This window comes from Elephas maximus, chromosome 6, assembly GCF_024166365.1.
Source record: "Elephas maximus indicus isolate mEleMax1 chromosome 6, mEleMax1 primary haplotype, whole genome shotgun sequence".
Classification (NCBI taxonomy): Eukaryota; Metazoa; Chordata; class Mammalia; order Proboscidea; family Elephantidae; genus Elephas; species Elephas maximus.
The window spans coordinates 89,544,020-89,562,137 of record NC_064824.1 but is presented as its reverse complement, the minus strand read 5'-3'; the positions used below and the strand labels follow the sequence as shown (position 1 = coordinate 89,562,137).

General features: G+C 40.7%; 1 protein-coding gene across 5 annotated transcripts in view; it reads right to left on the bottom strand.

Annotated features, from left to right (window-relative positions):
* The window catches only part of MYO1B (myosin IB), a 201,328-nt gene that overhangs the window by 120,288 nt on the left and 62,922 nt on the right, over positions 1-18,118 (bottom strand). For all 5 annotated transcript variants that reach the window (XM_049887718.1, XM_049887721.1, XM_049887722.1 and 2 more), the window contains exon 3: positions 9,241-9,356. In XM_049887718.1, the coding sequence (XP_049743675.1) occupies positions 9,241-9,356 (116 nt within the window). The remainder of the gene's footprint in view (positions 1-9,240; positions 9,357-18,118) is intronic.

Here is an 18,118-nt window from a genome sequence, read left to right as displayed (position 1 = left end):
GCCAAGGGGGGAAAGACAAGAGAGGAGATGGGGACCATGGGAACTGATGACAGGAGTGAACACCTCAATGTTGAAGTTTCAAGGTTTAAGAAATAACAAAACAAGAATACAAAGCCCGTACTCTCAAAAACAGATGTGTGTCTACCCAATGACCCTAAATGCAGAAAACATGGGTGTGGGAAGATAGTGCCAACGCTGGATTATTTATTTCCCAAACTTTAAACACCTGAGGAGGAAGCTCAGCTCAAAGCAATGGAGAGCCATTGAGCTAAGGGCCATGGTCAACTGAATGTGAAAACAAAGTTACTTTTTAAAACAAAGCAGTTACATGGATAATTCATACATTAAAGAGAAACTCTGATTTTACTTAGAACTTTTCAGAAGTACCTTTATCAAAGAGTAAACACTGAGTGACTGAATGTGAGTGGGAGGGGTCCAACATCAGCAATCTAAGCCTATGCACACACGCTCTTCCCGAAGGCCAGCAACACCACTCTACCCCCGCACTGAGAACTAGGGAACACGGAAGTGCCAGGGAGGAAGCCCCACTATTCCAAGTCCATGACAAACTATTACCGAGGCTTTGCTCTTCTAGGAATTCGCTGCTGTTTCACAAGGCTGTCTCCTCACTATTTCAACTTTTTGGGAATTGCTGGGCATCATGATCTCTGTATTGCCATCCCAACCAGGAGGTATGACTCGCCTCTGAACCTCCTCCCCATCCCTCACTCCTCACCACAGGGTTCTGTGGATTTGCCTCTGAAATGTCCTCCATTCCCAGACGACAATCTTTTGTTCTTGTCCCTTCTAGCCTAGATTATTGCAAAAGCCTACCAGATCTCTAAATTTCACTCTCATTGAGTTCTTCCTCTCTGCCCCTAAAACCAAAATACCAAACCTGTTGCCGTTGCTTCCAACTCACAGTAACCCATAGACAGAACTGCCCTATAGGATTTCCAAAGACCAGCTGGTGGATTCAAATTGCTGACCTTTTTGGTTAGCAGCCAAGCTCTTAACTGCTGCACCACCAGGGCTCCACATCTCAAGGCTAACTGTATCTCCCCTGCCTGCTTAAAAGTGCAAATTCCTTAGCACATAAGCCCTTAGTGATCTAGGTCGGTCCTGTTTTCTGTCTCATGTTCCCACTCCCCAGTTGCACCCTGCATTCCAGCCCTATGGAACCCCGTGAATTTAGGACATGTCATGTTATTACATATGTTGGAGCCCTGGTGGTGCAGTGGTTAAGAGCTCAGGCTGTTAACCAAAAGGCTAGCAGTTCATATCTACCAGCCACTCATTGGAAACTCTATGGGGCAGTTCTACTCTGTCCTGTAGGGTCGCTATAAGTCAGAATCAACTCGACGGCAATGGGTTTGGTTTTTTATGTTGTTACATCTCTGTCTCCCTTTAGACTCTAGCACTTGCCACTCTGCTGCCTAAGACACTCGTCTCCCAGCACTTCCCAGGACTCATTCCTTACCCTATCAGGCTACAGAGGTGTCATATTCCCTGGCCACCCTATTTAAAACAGTAAATCACTCCCCTCCCACACTGCTCTTATCTGCTACCCTGATTTACGTTTCACTATAACATTTATGACCATATAATACCACTTTTTTATTTGTTTCTCTTGTTTATTGCCTCTCTCCCTGCTACAACAGAAGCCCAATGGGGCCAGAGACTTTTATATAGCTTTCTATTCCCAGCACCTGAAGCTAAACCCATTGACGTTGAGCTGATTCCGACTCATGGCACCTGAACAAGTACCTGACATTTGCCGAATGACTAAATCAACACTGCTTCCTCTGACTGGAAAATTATTTCCTGGGCCTAGAATCCTATTCATCATCCATGCAGCAAATTCATCTTTTACAACTCCAACTGTCCCTTCCTCTGAGCTGCCATCTCCTGCCTCCTCAAGGACTGAGCACCTTCTACATGGGGCTCCCACAGCACCTTATCCACAGGAGACCAAACCATTTATGATACAAGTGTAAGGGGCCACAATTAATTATGCTGACAAAGCAGGAATAACCAAGGCTGTCCAGGGCAAACCAGGTACACAAAACCTGCTGCCATCGAGTCAATTCTGTCTTGTAGCAACCAGGTGTATGTCAGAGGAGAACTGTGTTCCACAGGGTTTTCCGTGGCTGATTTTTTGGAAGTAGATAGTCTGGCCTTTCTTCTGACATATCTCTGGGTAGAATCAACTCAACGGCAGCTGCACCAACATCTCCTTTCTGGAGCTATTTATTTGCTGGTCTGTCTCCCACACCAGGCTGTGAAGCCTTAAGGACAAATTCATATTTGTATTCCCAGCACCTTACACATATTATGAATGCTAAATCATGTTTACTGAATAAATGAACAATCACTGCCACTTTGGGGTTTGGGATCCTGGAGCTGGGAGGAAAGCCCACTTGGAACAGTTGTTGTTAGGTGCTATGGAGTTAGCTCTGACTCATAGCGACTATCTTAGTCATCTAGTGCTGCTAAAACAGAAATATCACAAGTGGATGGCTTTAACAAAGACAAGTGTACTTTCTCACAGTCCAGTAGGCTAGACGTCCGAATTCAGGGCACTGGCTCCAGGGGAAGGCTTTCTCTCTCTGTGGGCTCTGGGGGAAGGTCCTTGTCCTCAATCTTCCTTTGGTTCGGGAGCACCTCAGGTCCAAAGGACAGGCTCTGCTCCCAGCAATGCTTTCTTAGTGGTATGAGGTTTCCCTTCTCTACTTGCTTCCCTTTCCTTTTTATCTCTTGAGAGATAAAAGGTGGTGCAGGCCATACCCCAGGGAAACTCCCTTTACCTTGGATAAGGGACTTGACCTGGGTAAGGGTGTTACAATCCCACCCTAATCCTCTTTAACATAAAATTACAATCACAAAATGGAGGACAACCGCACAATACTGGGAATCATGGCCTAACCAAGTTGACACATATTTTGGGGGGACACAATTCCATCTATGACAGCAACCCTAGGCACAAAAGAACAAAACATTTCCCTGTCCTGCACCATCCTCACAATCTTTGTTATGCTTAACCAAGTGTTGCAGCCACTGTGTCAATCCATCTCATTGAGGGTCTTCCTCTTTTTCACTGACCCTCTACTTTACCAAGCATGATGTCCTTCTCCAGGGACTGGTTCCTCCTGACAACATGTTCAAAATATGTGAGATGTAGTCTTACCATTCTTGCTTCTAAGGAGCATTCTGGCTGTACTTCTCCCAAGACAGAAATATTCTTCACCAACACCACAATTCAAAGGCATCACTAATTCTTTTTTGGTCTTCCTTATTCATCATCTAGCTTTAGCATGCATATGAGGCAACCAAAAACACCATGGCTTGGGTTAGGGACACCTCAGTCTTACAAGGTGACATCTTTGCTTCTTAACACTTTAAAGAGTTTTTTTGCAGCAGATTTTCCCAATGCAATGTGTCTTCTGATTTCTTGACTGCTACTTCCACAGGTGTTGACTGTGGAACCAAGTAGAATGAAATCCTTGACAACTTCAATCTTTTCTGGTGCATGGGGCCTATTACCCTTTGACATGGGTTTCTGCCCCTCGGACATGCCAGCTGGGTGGGCCCCAGACTACAGCATATCTTCCCAGTCTCCTGGGGCTCTGCTTTGCTGAACTGTTTCCATTATCCTGGCTTTGCTGATGTCCTTAGACTGGATCAGGGCCCGCATTTGCCAACCGTGATTCAGACAAACTCCCACATCTGTCCCTTGGCCCTACCTACGTACATGTCTTACTATCATACAAGTCCCAACAAGACACCAAGGCAAGGGCTGTTAAACAACAAAGGATTGGGGGCAGCACCCTTCCCCATCCTCCCTAGACACTCTAGACAGGGCTCCCCCAGTAGAGCTCTAACTGGCTCGTACTTTTTGTCAGTGGATGAGGGATTAGTCTGATCTTTCTCAGGCCTGAGGGCTCATGTGCCACTCCCCTGTGTGAAATGGATCTTTTCCAGAATGTTGTAGAATTTCTCAGTGCCTATCAAAGACCAGTAACGTTCTGGCAGGAAGCAACCTATTCTGCTGAGAACCAAACCTTCCTCTTTATGTCATTGAAATAATCATGTGCATTGGTATGAACATGTCCTTGGCTGTTCAAACAACCTTGTCAAAATCTATTTCCTTTCAAGTCTGACATGGGTATTTTGTGAGAAGTGATATAAATTCTAATTAGGGATCTAAAAATTGGGATTAAAAGATTTCGTAATCTGAAACAGAAATTAGCTAAGGTCTCTTTCTGCCAAGAGTATATGATTTTGTCGTATGTAAACATACGTAATATATTCTGAAAGAAATTCTTTTTGAAAGTAGCTTCAATAAAGCAATATACTAAGACTGAAAGTGTGAGAGCCAAAGGCAGTCAGTTTAGTCCAAGGAGTTTAGTTATAAAAACCGATTATGTGCGAGGCCCAGAGATGTTTCCTGCCAGGGTCCTAGCCCTCAGGGAGCTAACAATTTAGCAGCTGTCCTTCACCGACACATTGCCATTGTATTGCTATTATGAAACCAGTCTCTCTAAGTCAGTAAGTTTTGTCATGGTTTTCCAAAATCAAACAAATATCCACAAAGATTGAAAGCGAAGAGGGTGACTGCCTTCCACTTATTTTGAGTCATGACAGTCTTGCGTAAAAGGAAGAGGGCAATTTTGGCTATTTTCAAGATGGTGTCACTAAATAAGGTGTTAATTTAAGCAGCAACAATTGGCTTAAACATAGCAACGATTCTGAGGATGGTGCAGGACTAGGCAGTGATTCCTTCTGTTGTACACAGGGTTACTATGAGTCGGAATCAGCTCGCTGGCCCCTAACAACAAGCTGGTGAGACAGAGCTCTGATTCCTTCCTGCGCAAGTGACTGATGTGAACTGGAGACTAAAGCAGAGGCAGATCCTTTCAGACCACACAATCTAACATTTATTAACTTAAACATATTAAGAATATCGCTCAAAAGGCATTTTTTTAAGAATACTATTTAAATGCGTTTTTTCTTTCAGAAAAGCTTTTCCTCCCTCAGCTTCACTCGTTCTCCCTTGTTTTTGAACATTTCTTCGAAGTATTGGTGGCAAAATGGTTAAGTGCTCAGCTGCTAATGAAAATGTTGGTGGTTCAAATCCACCAACTGCTCCTCGGGGGAAACAGTGGGCAATCTGTTCCCATAAAGATTAAAACCAAACCAAACCCATTTCTGTTGAGTCAATTCTGACTCATAGTGACCCTACAGGACAGAGTAGAGCTGTCCCACAGGGTTTCCAAGGGTGTAATCTTTACAGAAGCAGAGTGTCACATCTTTCTCCCACGGAGTGGTGGGTTTGAATAGCCAACCTTTTGGTTAGCAACCGAATGCTTAACCACTGTGCCACCGAGGCTCCGTAAAGATTAACCCCTTGCCATCGAGTCGATTTGGACTCTGAGTTACAGCCTAGGAAATTCTGTGGGGCAGTTCTAGTCTTTCCTATATGGCTGCTGTGAGTCAGAATTCACTCACTGGCACACAACAACAACGTTTTATTTCCCTCATGAAGACAGGACATTTTATCTCTTTTGTCCACTGCTATATCCCCAGTGCCTTGGTGTCTGGCACATGTAACCAGTCAATAAATATTTTCTCAGTAAGTGAAAAACTTTTCTAAAATAGTAAGTACAAAGAATGCTAAATGGGAAAGTGAAAAGCCACTTTCAACAAGTGGTTTTTTGGAAGATACTGAATCAATTAGAGGCTCAAACAATTCCAAAAGTGAAATGAAAGAAGTCATACAAAAGTCTAGCAATACCACATCAACACACACAGCTTGAAAAAGTGCTTCCACACCCAATTATACAAACAGCCACTTTAAGAGTTCATGATCAGCTTGTAAAGTTCTCAAAATAAATACAATTTTATTCACAGGAGTTCAACTTATGTTGTATAGAAAAATACTGGTAACACACAAGGACTTCTGTCGTGGACCCTTATCCTTGGCCATGGACACCCAACTACAGAGCCCATACATTTTGAGATATAGTCAGTAATGTTATTAATAACATTTATCTGGTCACCTTGCATGGTGTAAGTGTTAACAGCATTAACAAGGACTCAAAACACACAAGCATTCTAGCAACAATTCACGGGGCAATGGCATGTGGTCCTGTGAAATTAGTTTGGCAAAAAATTAGAGGATGAAAGGCTCCATAGAGGCAGAGGTTCATGTCTGGACAAGTGACATTCGTACTATCCAAATCCTCCCATCGATTACTTTCCCATTTTTAGGTGAGAGGACCAGAGATTTTTAAATTTGTTGTTGGGTGTTTCATTTACTAAAATGGAAAGACCGCTCGCTTCAAATAGTGCTTATAATGCCTAAGGTAATACGGCCACCACATTATACCCTAATCTAAGAAGGACACATTTCAGCTCGTTCCTGGGCTGCGATCACTAGGAAGAGTTGTTGGCAGCTTCCACAGTACACTCCTCCTTGAAGTATAGGGCAAAATAAACTAGATTACTTGCAAAATCTACTTTTTGAAGAAAAGTATGTAATCAGAGTCCACCTGACTGATAAAATAGAATTTAGCTTTTAATAATCATTTTTCACAAATTATTTCAATATTTAGTTCTGAAGAGCCCAAAAATGTCACTGTATGTACTATCAAGAGAAACTAAACGCCTGGACAAGTGATATATATGTTCTTTAATTATTAGATTCATATTCTATCAAAATTAAGAGTTGTTGTTAGGTGTAAATGTATTGGCTGTTTATTTACCCTTCTACATTATTCTCCCTTTAGTGTACCCTTTCTCTAGTTGGTTGCTGTTTTGTGCTATACATTATCTAGCAAGTGATAATGTTGTTGTGGTTGTTGGGTGCCATCAAGTCATTCCGACTAACAGAGACCCCACGTACAGCATAAAGAAATGCCGTCCAGTCCTGTGGGATGATTCTTTCTTGTGAATGCCTGTCCTGTGCATTGTACGATGTTTAGCAGCATCCCTGGCCTCTACTCACTAATGGCACCCTCCCACACACAGTTGTGACAACAAAAAAGTCTTCAGACATTGTCGAATGTCTTCTGGGGAGCAAAAGTGTCCCTGACTGAGAACCACCGCTTTAGTTCAATAGCTTAAACCAAAAACCAAAACCAAACCCGTTGTCGTCAATTCCAACTCACAGCAAACCTATAGGACAGAATAGAACTGCCCCATGGTGCTTCCAAGGAGTACCTGGTGGATTCGAACTGCCAACCTCTTGGGTAGCGGCCATAGCACTTAACCACTTAACCACTATGCCATCAGGGTTTCCAATGCCTAAACTTTAGAAAGGACCACAATTGGCAACTTAAAGATTTAAAAAAAAAAAACCTCCCCAAATATTCCAGTGATCAATTAATCCTTCTCATAGTCAGTGACATTTTCTAAATATTTCCCCATCAATATTTACATATGTCTCCTTGAGCCAGTGGAAAAGAAGAAGACCTTCAACAAGGTGGATTGACACAGTAGCTGCAACAATGAGCTCAAGCATAACAACGATTGTTAAGGATGGCACAGGACCAGGCAGTGTTTCATTCTGTTGTGCATAGGGTGGCCATGAGTCGGAACCAACTCGACAGCACCTAATAACAACAACGTTTACGTATGTATATATTTATATACATTTCATGACGTTTAGGGTTGTTTTCAACATATGGTCTGCTTTGAAAGAAAGAGGACAATGCTTATTGCTAAAAAGCAATAATAACAGTGATAATGAGAAATAGTGTAGCCTTGAAGAGAACTTGACACTTTTCAAGCCACTTTTACCAATATTAGCACCATCCCAGTGCTCAGCAGTGGTGCCAGTGGTGCTCAGCAGTAGTTCCTAAATATTCTGACCTGTATTCCACAGTTTATTACATAAAAAAGCATTATACCACTTCTTCCAACGCTCCTCTCCAATACACATGGGCGGCCTTAAAACAATTTATAATAATAAAATCAGGAATTTTGGTTTTTTTAACTTGCATACCCATAGGGGAAGGGGCAGGAAATGGCTCTGCAAGTAATGGGCAGGGAAGTCCGAGGCTCTCAACTCATTACACAACTTAACTCAGCATCTTTCTCTTTCCCTTTCTTTAAACTCAATAATGGATGTGAGACTGTAAACAGAGCACGGATTTATTAGTAAATGCAACGTAACTTGAGAAATAAAAATTTAAAGATATAGCTTATAATAATTTCTGGTTATTCTTTTAACTTTTGTCTTCTTTTTCAGATACCGTTATTCAGGGAATCAGAAATTCTAGGATCTAGTAACACAGTTCTATGCAAACAGTTATACACTGGGTTGCTAACCGAAAGGTCTGCAGTTCAAATCCACCCAAAGGTGACTTAGAAGCAGGTCCTGGAGATCTGCTTCCGTGAGGTCACAGCCACTGAAAATTTTATGGAGTGCAGTTCCACACTGAAACACACGGGGTCGCCATGAGTCAGTATTGAGTTGATGGCAACTGGTTTGGTTTTCTTGTTTTGTTCTGTTTTAGTTTTGCTGCTGAGAAACCTAAGAAATCATTCCCAGTGCTATGTTGTAGTCTTCAGACTCAAAAACAGAAGTCTAGTGGTATAAACTGGCAGAATCTCTTAAGAACATCACTGAAAAACTTACCTTGAAAGAGCGAATGGAATCTCTACAGGCATTGTGAAGGAATTATCTACACTAGCGAGTGACCTTCTTCAGAGAAACCAAACCACCGGCTAACTTCAGAGAAAGGGAACTCACTCACTGGCCTATCGCACACATCTGGTAAACTATGTCTGCCGAGATGATAAACAAAAGGTGTTACTTAGTCCTTTTACCCAAACACCACTACACAACTCAAGACTTAGGATCTTTCTCAGACTAAAGAGACTATGAAAAGGCTGCTTGGGCTCTTCATAGTAATAAACAATACACATTCCTGTTTTATTTGCAAAAATAATTAGCAACAGCTGCTACTCACGCAGAATTTTTAACAGGAAATATCTTACACACTAAACCCCAAAATTTCATGACTTAGAAAAGTCTGACGCCAAATGAGGTATTATTCTTTTTTTTTTTTTTAATTAAAAATAAGGGTAACAATTAACTTCTGTGTTCTTTTATCTCACTGAAAAAAGAAAAGAAACTAACAAAAACATTTTCCTCAAAGGAGACAGCTGGACACATCTGTCAACTACACATCTCTGGAGTGAAAGAGAAATTTAATGCTTTAATACTGTACTTACATGTGAGGGCTCAGTTCATAAAAATTTCTATTTCTGTAATCTTCCACTTTCTCTGGGGAATAAATGGGCAATGACCGGTATGGGTTAACGGATATAACCACACTTCCAATGTATGTCTGTAAAAAAAAGAAGAAAAAACACCCATTAGTACGCAGGACGTGTTTTAACATCTTTTAAACCTTAGTGTTGTATTATTTCACCCTTTTAAAAATAACACTTGTTCTAATGCTTCACCATTCATCTTATGCCTTTCAAGAAAGCTTTACATCTCTAAAGACAGATGGTCCATGTCTTAGTTATCTACTGCTGCTGTTATAACAGAAATATCACAAGTAGATGGTTTTAACACAGAGAAATTTATTTTCTCACAGTTTAGGAAAGTCCGAATTCAGGGTTCTGGCTCTAGGGGAAGGCTTTCTCCCTCTGTAAGGTCTGGAAGAAGGTCATTGTCTCTTCCAAGCTTCTGCTCCTGGGTGATCTTCATGTGGCTTGGCACCTCCTCCCCCATCTCTGCTTTTCTCCCTTGCTTGTTTAATCTCTTTTATATCTCAAAAGAGATTGATTTAAGATACACCTTACACTAATTTTGCCTGGTTAGCATAACCAACACAACCTATTCCCAAATGGGATTATAACCACAGGCATAGAGGTTAGGATTTACAACAAATATTTTGGGGGGACACAATTCAATCCATAACAGTCTATAAATGGAAACCATAGATTTATACATTTAAGATACTTTTCAAAATAAATCTAGTAGATTTATGATCTTGCATAACAGCTCTCCAAAGCCTCTCATACTTGCCAAGAACAGGTGCGTAAGCCAAATTTCATCACCGACCACTGTTAAGTGTGAGCCAGAGCCATGCTCACTTGCTGATTCAAATTACAGCTGGTGTTTCCTTCATCTCTCATGTTTATCTTCCTGTTTCAGTAAACAGCAACCCAGAGTTTCCCCTCATCCCTACCCCGAGCCCAACACCCAACAAACAGGGTCTTCACCTTAGCACTGCCCTCATACAAATCTGTCAATCTCTACAATGGGCTCAGACCACATATGATTCAATATGGAGCCACAGCTATCCCTTTAGTATTCAAAAAACATAATTTCAGCAAAGGAAAATGAAGAATACCAAAGACAAAGAAAATATGAGCCCAAGAGAAACAAAGAGCCACATAAACCAGAGACTCCATCAGCCTGGGACCGGAAGAACTAGATGGTGCCCGGCTACCACCAATGAGTGCCCTGACAGGGAACACAACAGAGAATCCCTGATAGAGCAGGAGAAAAGTGGGATGCAGACCTCAAATTATAGTAGAAAGACCAGACTTAATGGTCTGACTGAGACTGGAAGGACCCTAGAGGTCACAGTTCCCAGACTCTCTGTTAGCCCAAAACTAAAACCATTCCCGAAGCCAACTCTTCAGACAGAGATTAGACTAGATGGTAAGACATAAAATAATACTGGTGACGAGTGTGCTAATTCTTAGCTCAAGTAGACACATGAGACTGTGGGCAGCTCCCGTCTAGAGGCAAGATGAGAAGGCAAAGGGCGACAGAAGCTGGTTGAATGGACACGGGAAATACAGGGTCAAAAGAAGGAGTGTGCTGTCACATTGTAGGGAGAGGAACTAGGGTCACATAACAATGAGTGTATTAGTTTTTGTATGAGAAACTGACTTCAATTGTAAATTTTCACTTAAAGCACAATAAAAAAAATTAAAAAATATAAAAGGCTCCTGTTAAAATGCAAAAAAAAAAAATTTCATATTATATCTGTTGTCATTATGTTGTTAGGTGCCCTCAAAAAAAAGCTGGTTCCAATTCATAGCGAACCTGTGTTCAACAGAACAAAACACTGCCCAGTCTAGCGCCATCCTCACAATCGTTGCTATGTTTGAGCCCATCATTTCAGCCACGGTGTCAATTCATCTCATTGACTGTCTTCTTCTCTTTCACTGACCCTCTTTACTTTACCAAGCATGATGTTCTTCTCCAGGGACTGGTCCCTCCTGATGACATGTCCAAAGTACATAAGACGAAATCTGGCCATTTTTGCTTTCAAGGAGCAGTCTGGCTGCTGTACTTCTTCCAAGACTGACTTGTTTGTTCTTCTGTCTGCATCCATGATACATTCAATATTCTTCGCCAACACCATAATTCAAAGGCATCAATTCTTTTTCAGTCTTCCTTATTCATTGCTCAGCTTTCGTATGCATATGAGGAGATTGAAAATACCCTAACTTTGGTCAGTGGCACCTCAGTCCTCAAGGTGACAACTTCCTTTTTAACACTTTAAAGAGGCCTTTTGCAGCAGATTGGCCCAACACAATATGTCATTTGATTTCCTGAGTACTGCTTCCACAGGTGTTGACTGTGGATCCAAGTAAAATGAAATCCTTGACAACTTCAATCTTTTCTCCCTTTATCATGATGTTGCTTATTGGTCCAGTTGTGAAGATTTTTGTTTTCTTTATTTTGGAGTGTAACGCATACTGAAGGCTATAGTCTTTGATCATCACTAAGTGCTTCAAGTAATCTTCACTTTCAGCAAGCAAGGACGTGTCATCTGCACATCGTAATCTTCCTCCAATTCTGATGCCAACGCCTTCTTCTTCACATAATCCAGCTTCTCAGATTATTTGCTCAGAATACAGATTTAAAAAGTATGGTGAAAGGATATAACCCCCAACCAGACCCTTCCTGATATTAAACCATGTCGTACCCCCTTGTTCTGTTCGAACAACTACCTCTTGGTCTATGTACATGTTCAGAATTTATATCTAATGTACTATAATCTCAGGATTTAAATGTAGCTTTGTACTTTCTGAGGGATGAATGCTCTATTTTATCAGGCGCTAACCTTCCTGCATTGCAAACCATAACACTATCTTCCTTTCCACTTTGACTTTAAATCCCTAACAGCTGAATTAGTATTCGTTTAGTTTACTTTGTACAATGCCTAGCCCAATACCTGCCACACAAGTAAAAGTCACTTAAATGTAACTTGTGTTAGCAGCTCCATCTTTCCTTTCAATTTCAACATTATAACATTTATCATAAAGATAGAGGGATGCCAACAAAAACATGTGGTAAAATTTTAAAAGAAAAAAGGTCCATGAAAGGAAAAAAAAAAGAGGCAAGAGGAGTGTTACCTCCAAATTCCCCACCTTTCAAATATCGTCCAACAAAAAGTGGCATTTTTAGAGCAACAAGTTTTCCCAGTATTGCCACCACTGGATTCAAGGAGATTCCCACGTCTTTCCAGAAAATTAAACAGAACAGAAAGCAAAGGAACAGTAGAAATGTTCTACTGATTTTCTTCCTCCATGGGTAACAGTGGTTTTAATTATAAAGATTTTCCGCCAATCTGGAAAACTAAAAAAGGTCATTTTTGTACACCATATAAGAATATAATCACTCTGTGAAAATAATCACTCTATAAAAATATAGGAAACCCTGGTAGCGTAGTGGTTAAGTGCTACGGTTGCTAACCAAAAGGTCAGCAGTTCGAATCCACCAAGCGCTCCTTAGAAGCTCTATGGGGCATTTCTACTCTGTCCTATAAGGTCGCTATGAGTTGGAATCGATTCAATGGCAGCAGGTTTGGTTTTTTTTTTAATATATAAAAACAATCTTATCAACAGTGGGCAAAACTGCTGTTTCAAAAGAAAACTCCCAGCTGTATGCAATTTTTCCATTTATTTCTGATAATCTCTCACTGTTGTTGTTAGGTGTTGTCAGAGATCCCATGTACAACAGAACCAAACACTGCCCGGTCCTGCGCCATCCTCACAATCTTTGTTATGTCTGAGTCCATGTTGCAGCCACTGTGTCAATCCATCTCCTTGAGGGTCTTCCTCTTTTTCGCTGACCATCTACTTTACCAAGCGTGATGTCCTTCTCCAGGGACTGGTCCCTCCTGATAACATGTCCAAAATACATGAGACAAAGTCTCACCATTCTTGCTTCTAAGAACATTTTGGTTGTACTTCTTCCAAGACAGATTTGTTCCTTGTTCTGGCAGTCCATGGTACATTCAATATTCTTCACCAACACCGTAATTCAAAGGCTTCAAATCTATCACTAGAATCCAATTAATTTGGCCTGACAAAGTATCACCCCAAGCTTCCTAACTTATTCAATTTAGACAAGACTTTCCCAAGGAGGTTTCCTGGTGGCCTTCACACTCCAACTCACCTAGGCAAGTAGATGAGAGATACTTGTGAGGCTAAATGATTACCTAAATGGACTCGGGGGCGCAGTGGTTAAGTGCTTGCTGCTAACCAGAAGAAAGGTTGGCATTCTGATTCCATAAAGATTACGCCTTGGAAAGCCTATGGGGCAGTTCTATTCTGTCCTATAGGGTCACTATGATGACTCGACTGGACAGCAATGGGTTTAAATGGCATCTAATGCATACATTGGAATTAGCTACATTGGTAGATATGAAAATATAATGACCCTTATTCCTTTAATATCTGTTGATTCAATAAAGGATCAGTCTTTTTAGGTGGAAAGGTACTTGAATCCTTCTCCTTCTTAAGGTAATTTCTTGAATTCAATAACTTAAGAAAATACATACTTGTTGTCAGCAGAGAAACCAAATACCAGGCTGCTCTTTAAAACCAAATTTCACAGTGGCTAATTCTCGATAAAAATCTGCCTCTGTGGCATTCTTGCAGAGAGAACAAACTGCTGCCTCAAACCCAAAACTGAAAGCCACACTGATAAGCTGCAAGCTCCTCTCTGTTACTTGTGATTTTTATGCATTCTGAATTATGCCTACCTTTTTTTCTCAGCTGCATTCCCATCACCTAGAACAGTGTCTGGCCCACTGATGGTGTCCAATGAATATTTAACTAAATAACTGATTCACACAAGGCATGGTCATCACTATGAAAGTAGATGACACAAACCACTGACTCTCACACAATTATTCTTCTGTTGAAATAGAATGCCAGATATGCAACATACAAGGAGACCTGGTGGTACAATGGGTAAGCATTTGGCTGCTAACTGAAAATTTGGTGGCTCACACCCACCCAACAGCTCCATAGGAGAAATACCTGGTGATCTGCTCCTGTAAAGACTACACCCTAGAAAACCCTATAGGGCAGCTCTACTATATCAGATGGGGTTCTATGAGTCGAAATCAGCTTGAAGGCACCTAACAATAACAACAACACACTATGTACAATGCCCAATATTTTAGCAAACCTGTGTGCCATGTGCTGCCACTGAACAAATCCTTAAACCAAAATTGTTCCCTGTCCTACTGTGGTAGACTGTTTACAAAGAAAGCCAAACAATTCCTCCCATCCCTGTATGTATACCCCTTTGTAATGTGACTTTGCCACTCTGCCTATCAAGAGATGGAGTTTATTTCTTCACCCCTTGAATGTGTACTTAACCTGTCACTTGATCTGACCAAAGGTGCAATAGCAAATGTTATACAAGCAAAGGCTTGAAAAACATTTGTGTATTAGAATGTGTCCTTTATGTCTGTCTGGAAGCCATTACGTGAGTGAACTTGATATAGCTTGTTGGAGAGGTTATGTGGAGGAGAGTCAAGACGTCCTAACCTGAAGCCTGCCAATCGCCAGGCATATGAGTGAGGCCATCCAGCTTCTGTTAAAGTTCCAAAACTGTTAGACCAGGATTTCTGTTCTTTAAAGCCACCCACTCGTAGAATTGCTTTTGTTGCTGTTACAGCAGCACTAGGTAACTAAGACACCCATACAAGCCCCTTTGAATAACTCAAATTTAAATGTTCATGGCCACGACCCTCTTTCTCCCTAAGACACAGAAACCGGTCCTGATAGCAGCTTATCGGCTGGGTGGGGTTTAACATTCTCTAGTTTTAGATTCAAGTAATGGTAGCACCAGATTAGTCTCCTTTTTAGGGTCAGAACAGTAGACCAAACAACTCATTTTTGTATCAAGTAACATCTGGATTTATGAATGCTATACCACACTATTTTTTAAAAACAACCGTATACTATTTAAAGTTAGTGTTTTCTCATTGCATAGACCTCTAAAAACAGGATTATAAACTAACTCATAATTAAGTAACAGCTAGAAATCAAGAAATTGTAGTGAAGATAGAGACTTAAACGTCAGTGGAACAGCCCTTTTTATGCCAAATATTCAAGAAAAACAGAGTTGTAGGCCTTTACAACAAGGAGCAACAAAAATGGATCCACCTCCTACCCTCTGAAGCTCCACTCACTCAGCTAGAAATACGAAGATTTTTACTATGTCCATCACCAACAGGAGCTCATGACCCTACTCTGAGCTCTGATGTTGCCACAACCCAGGAAGCCCAGTAAAGGCCTCTGGAAGCTCAGTTCACTCCACCAGGCCACTTCTGTAGCAAGCTCACACTTCAATCCGGTCCTCATGTCCCAAAGGACTCCCAGGGAAACTGCTACTGAAGTCCAGAGAATGTTCTATTAGACTGATCACACTGAAAGGGCTCCTTCCACATAATTGCCAGGCCTACATACCAGTTAAGTTCTGTCCTTTCTACCCTTCTGCTTTTCCATTGTAAATATCTTCTCCAACAAAGAAAAGTCTGACTCTCATCATTTAGGTACATATAAATTTACTTATTTGATCACTGTAACCAATCTCCCAACCACCTCAAGTTCTCAGGAGTATTCGCCATTCCCCGAACATGACTGCCTGGCTCTCTCTTTCCCCGTTATTGCTCTTAGGGACTAGCCTCCAACCCCTGGGAAGATAAGAAAAAGGGAAAGGAAGGGAAGAGTGGGGAGAGGAGGGAAAGGAAACTGGGAAGGAGGGGAGAAAAAGGAAAAGAGGGGAAGGAGAAAAAGAAAAGTGCTACCTTTCTATACATATCCAATTAGCAAGTTTATCTTTCACTTCTCAAGGGCAGACATTAAACCAAGAATGTACAAACATTCCTAAGCCAAAATAATCTCCATCTTCATATTTCAGATATCACTAGCATTCCAGAACAGATGTCTTGTGAATAAGCAAATAGTATTTGAGTAGTCTTACTGTGATTACAATGAAAATTTAAGTCTTTTGTGGAGAGTGTTCATCTATCAACCTCAACTCCCCAGAGCACAATCTAGAATCCAGAAGAAAGGTCTTTAAGTAGTCAAAATATATATAACCCAAAGACTATGTCTTTTAGTCTATAAGAAAGTCCTTCCAGGACTCCATCTCCAAAGGCTCTACTTCATTGTTCTTCGGAGGGGCCAGAGGTAAGCATTTTTTAAAAGTCTCCGCAGATAAACTAACGTGCAGCCAGGGTTGAATACTGTTGCCTTCACCTTCAGGAACCACAGGACTGGATTTTACGCTCAATTGCAGCAACCATGCCAGGCTACTGTAGGCCTATCTTCTACCTCACATTTTCCTTTAAATAAAAAACACTTCGGAAAACATTGCAAAAAAGAAAAATCCTTCTAATCTTACATTCATTTACCCACATTTCTAATGAACCTGGCATAAGACATCTCAACATATTACAGAGAAAAAACAGCAACATATGTAATTTGGGGCAAGCAAAAGGAGGCATTCTATAGCTGTGCATTTCAAACATTTGAAATTTCATCAAATAAGAAAAATTTCATCAAGACCAAATACATATATGAACAGATACCTGCACACATATATATACACGTAATAAAAATGTCAAAAAAAAAATAAACACCCTTATTATACACAATTCACTGGTACTTTTTGTTCCACTCTATTCATTCCAATCTGCCAGGCGCTCCTTGGAAACTCTATGGGGCAGTTCTACTCTGTCCTATGGGGTCACTATGAGTCAGAATCGACTCAACAGCACTGGGTTTTTTTATTCACTCCAAAAATTTTTTAACCTGCTGGTTCTAACACACTAAATAGATTTCATGATCCATTAATGGTATGAAAATTACAGTTTAAGAAATACTTCTACAGAGAAGTCATTATTAACCTTTTTCTAGTTGTTGATCCCTCTGAGATGTCAATGCAAGTTCTGAATCGTCTCTCAAAAAAAAAAAAAAAAAACCCACACATAACATGCAAACAAAAGTTTGCATCAGTTTCAGGATATACCAGGCTAAGCATTCCCACCATAAGGGAAGGTACAATGGCCCCAAATGGAAAAAGAAGACATGAGAAGGAAGGGAAGTGAAGGCAAGGCAAGATAGGACTAGAACAAGGGAAAGAAAGGGAAGGGGTAAAATAGTGCCAAATTATTTCAAAAAATATAAAAATGTAGAGCCGTTTAGGGTAAGACCCAACAGCTCCATGGCTCAGCTGGCTCTGAGGGCTTTATTATAGCACTGTATTGGAACACAGCATCATAATCAATGGCCAAAATGAGACAGAGTATTCTGTTTTTTCGATGATACGTGCAGTATGTTTTAAAATAATACCTGTTGCCATCGATTCCGACTCATAGCAAGCCTACAGGACAGAGTAGAACCGCCCCATAGGATTTCAAGGAGCAGCTGGTGGATTCAAACTGCCAACGTTTTAGTTAGCAGCTGAATTCTTAACCATTTCACCAACAGGGCTCCACTAAATAACCCCTAACCAAAATAACTTTTTTCATATTAAATATTGAAACACAAGCTTTACATATTCGCAAATCCCAGTTATGTAAAAGGATATGTACATTCCTCAACAATGCCAGAAAACATAAAGCAATATTATACGTACACAGAAATAATAAGTTCGTATCTTTTATATTATTTCTTCCAAGGGCAAGAGTAAGATCTTTAGAAGCCCTAAGTCCTGAAACATTTACAGTGTATTTCCCCATATAAAATTAAAAATAAAATAAAGTATAAAATACATATAAGGAGGTATTTACTAATTAGATAGTAGATACGAACCACTTTAGGTGAGGGA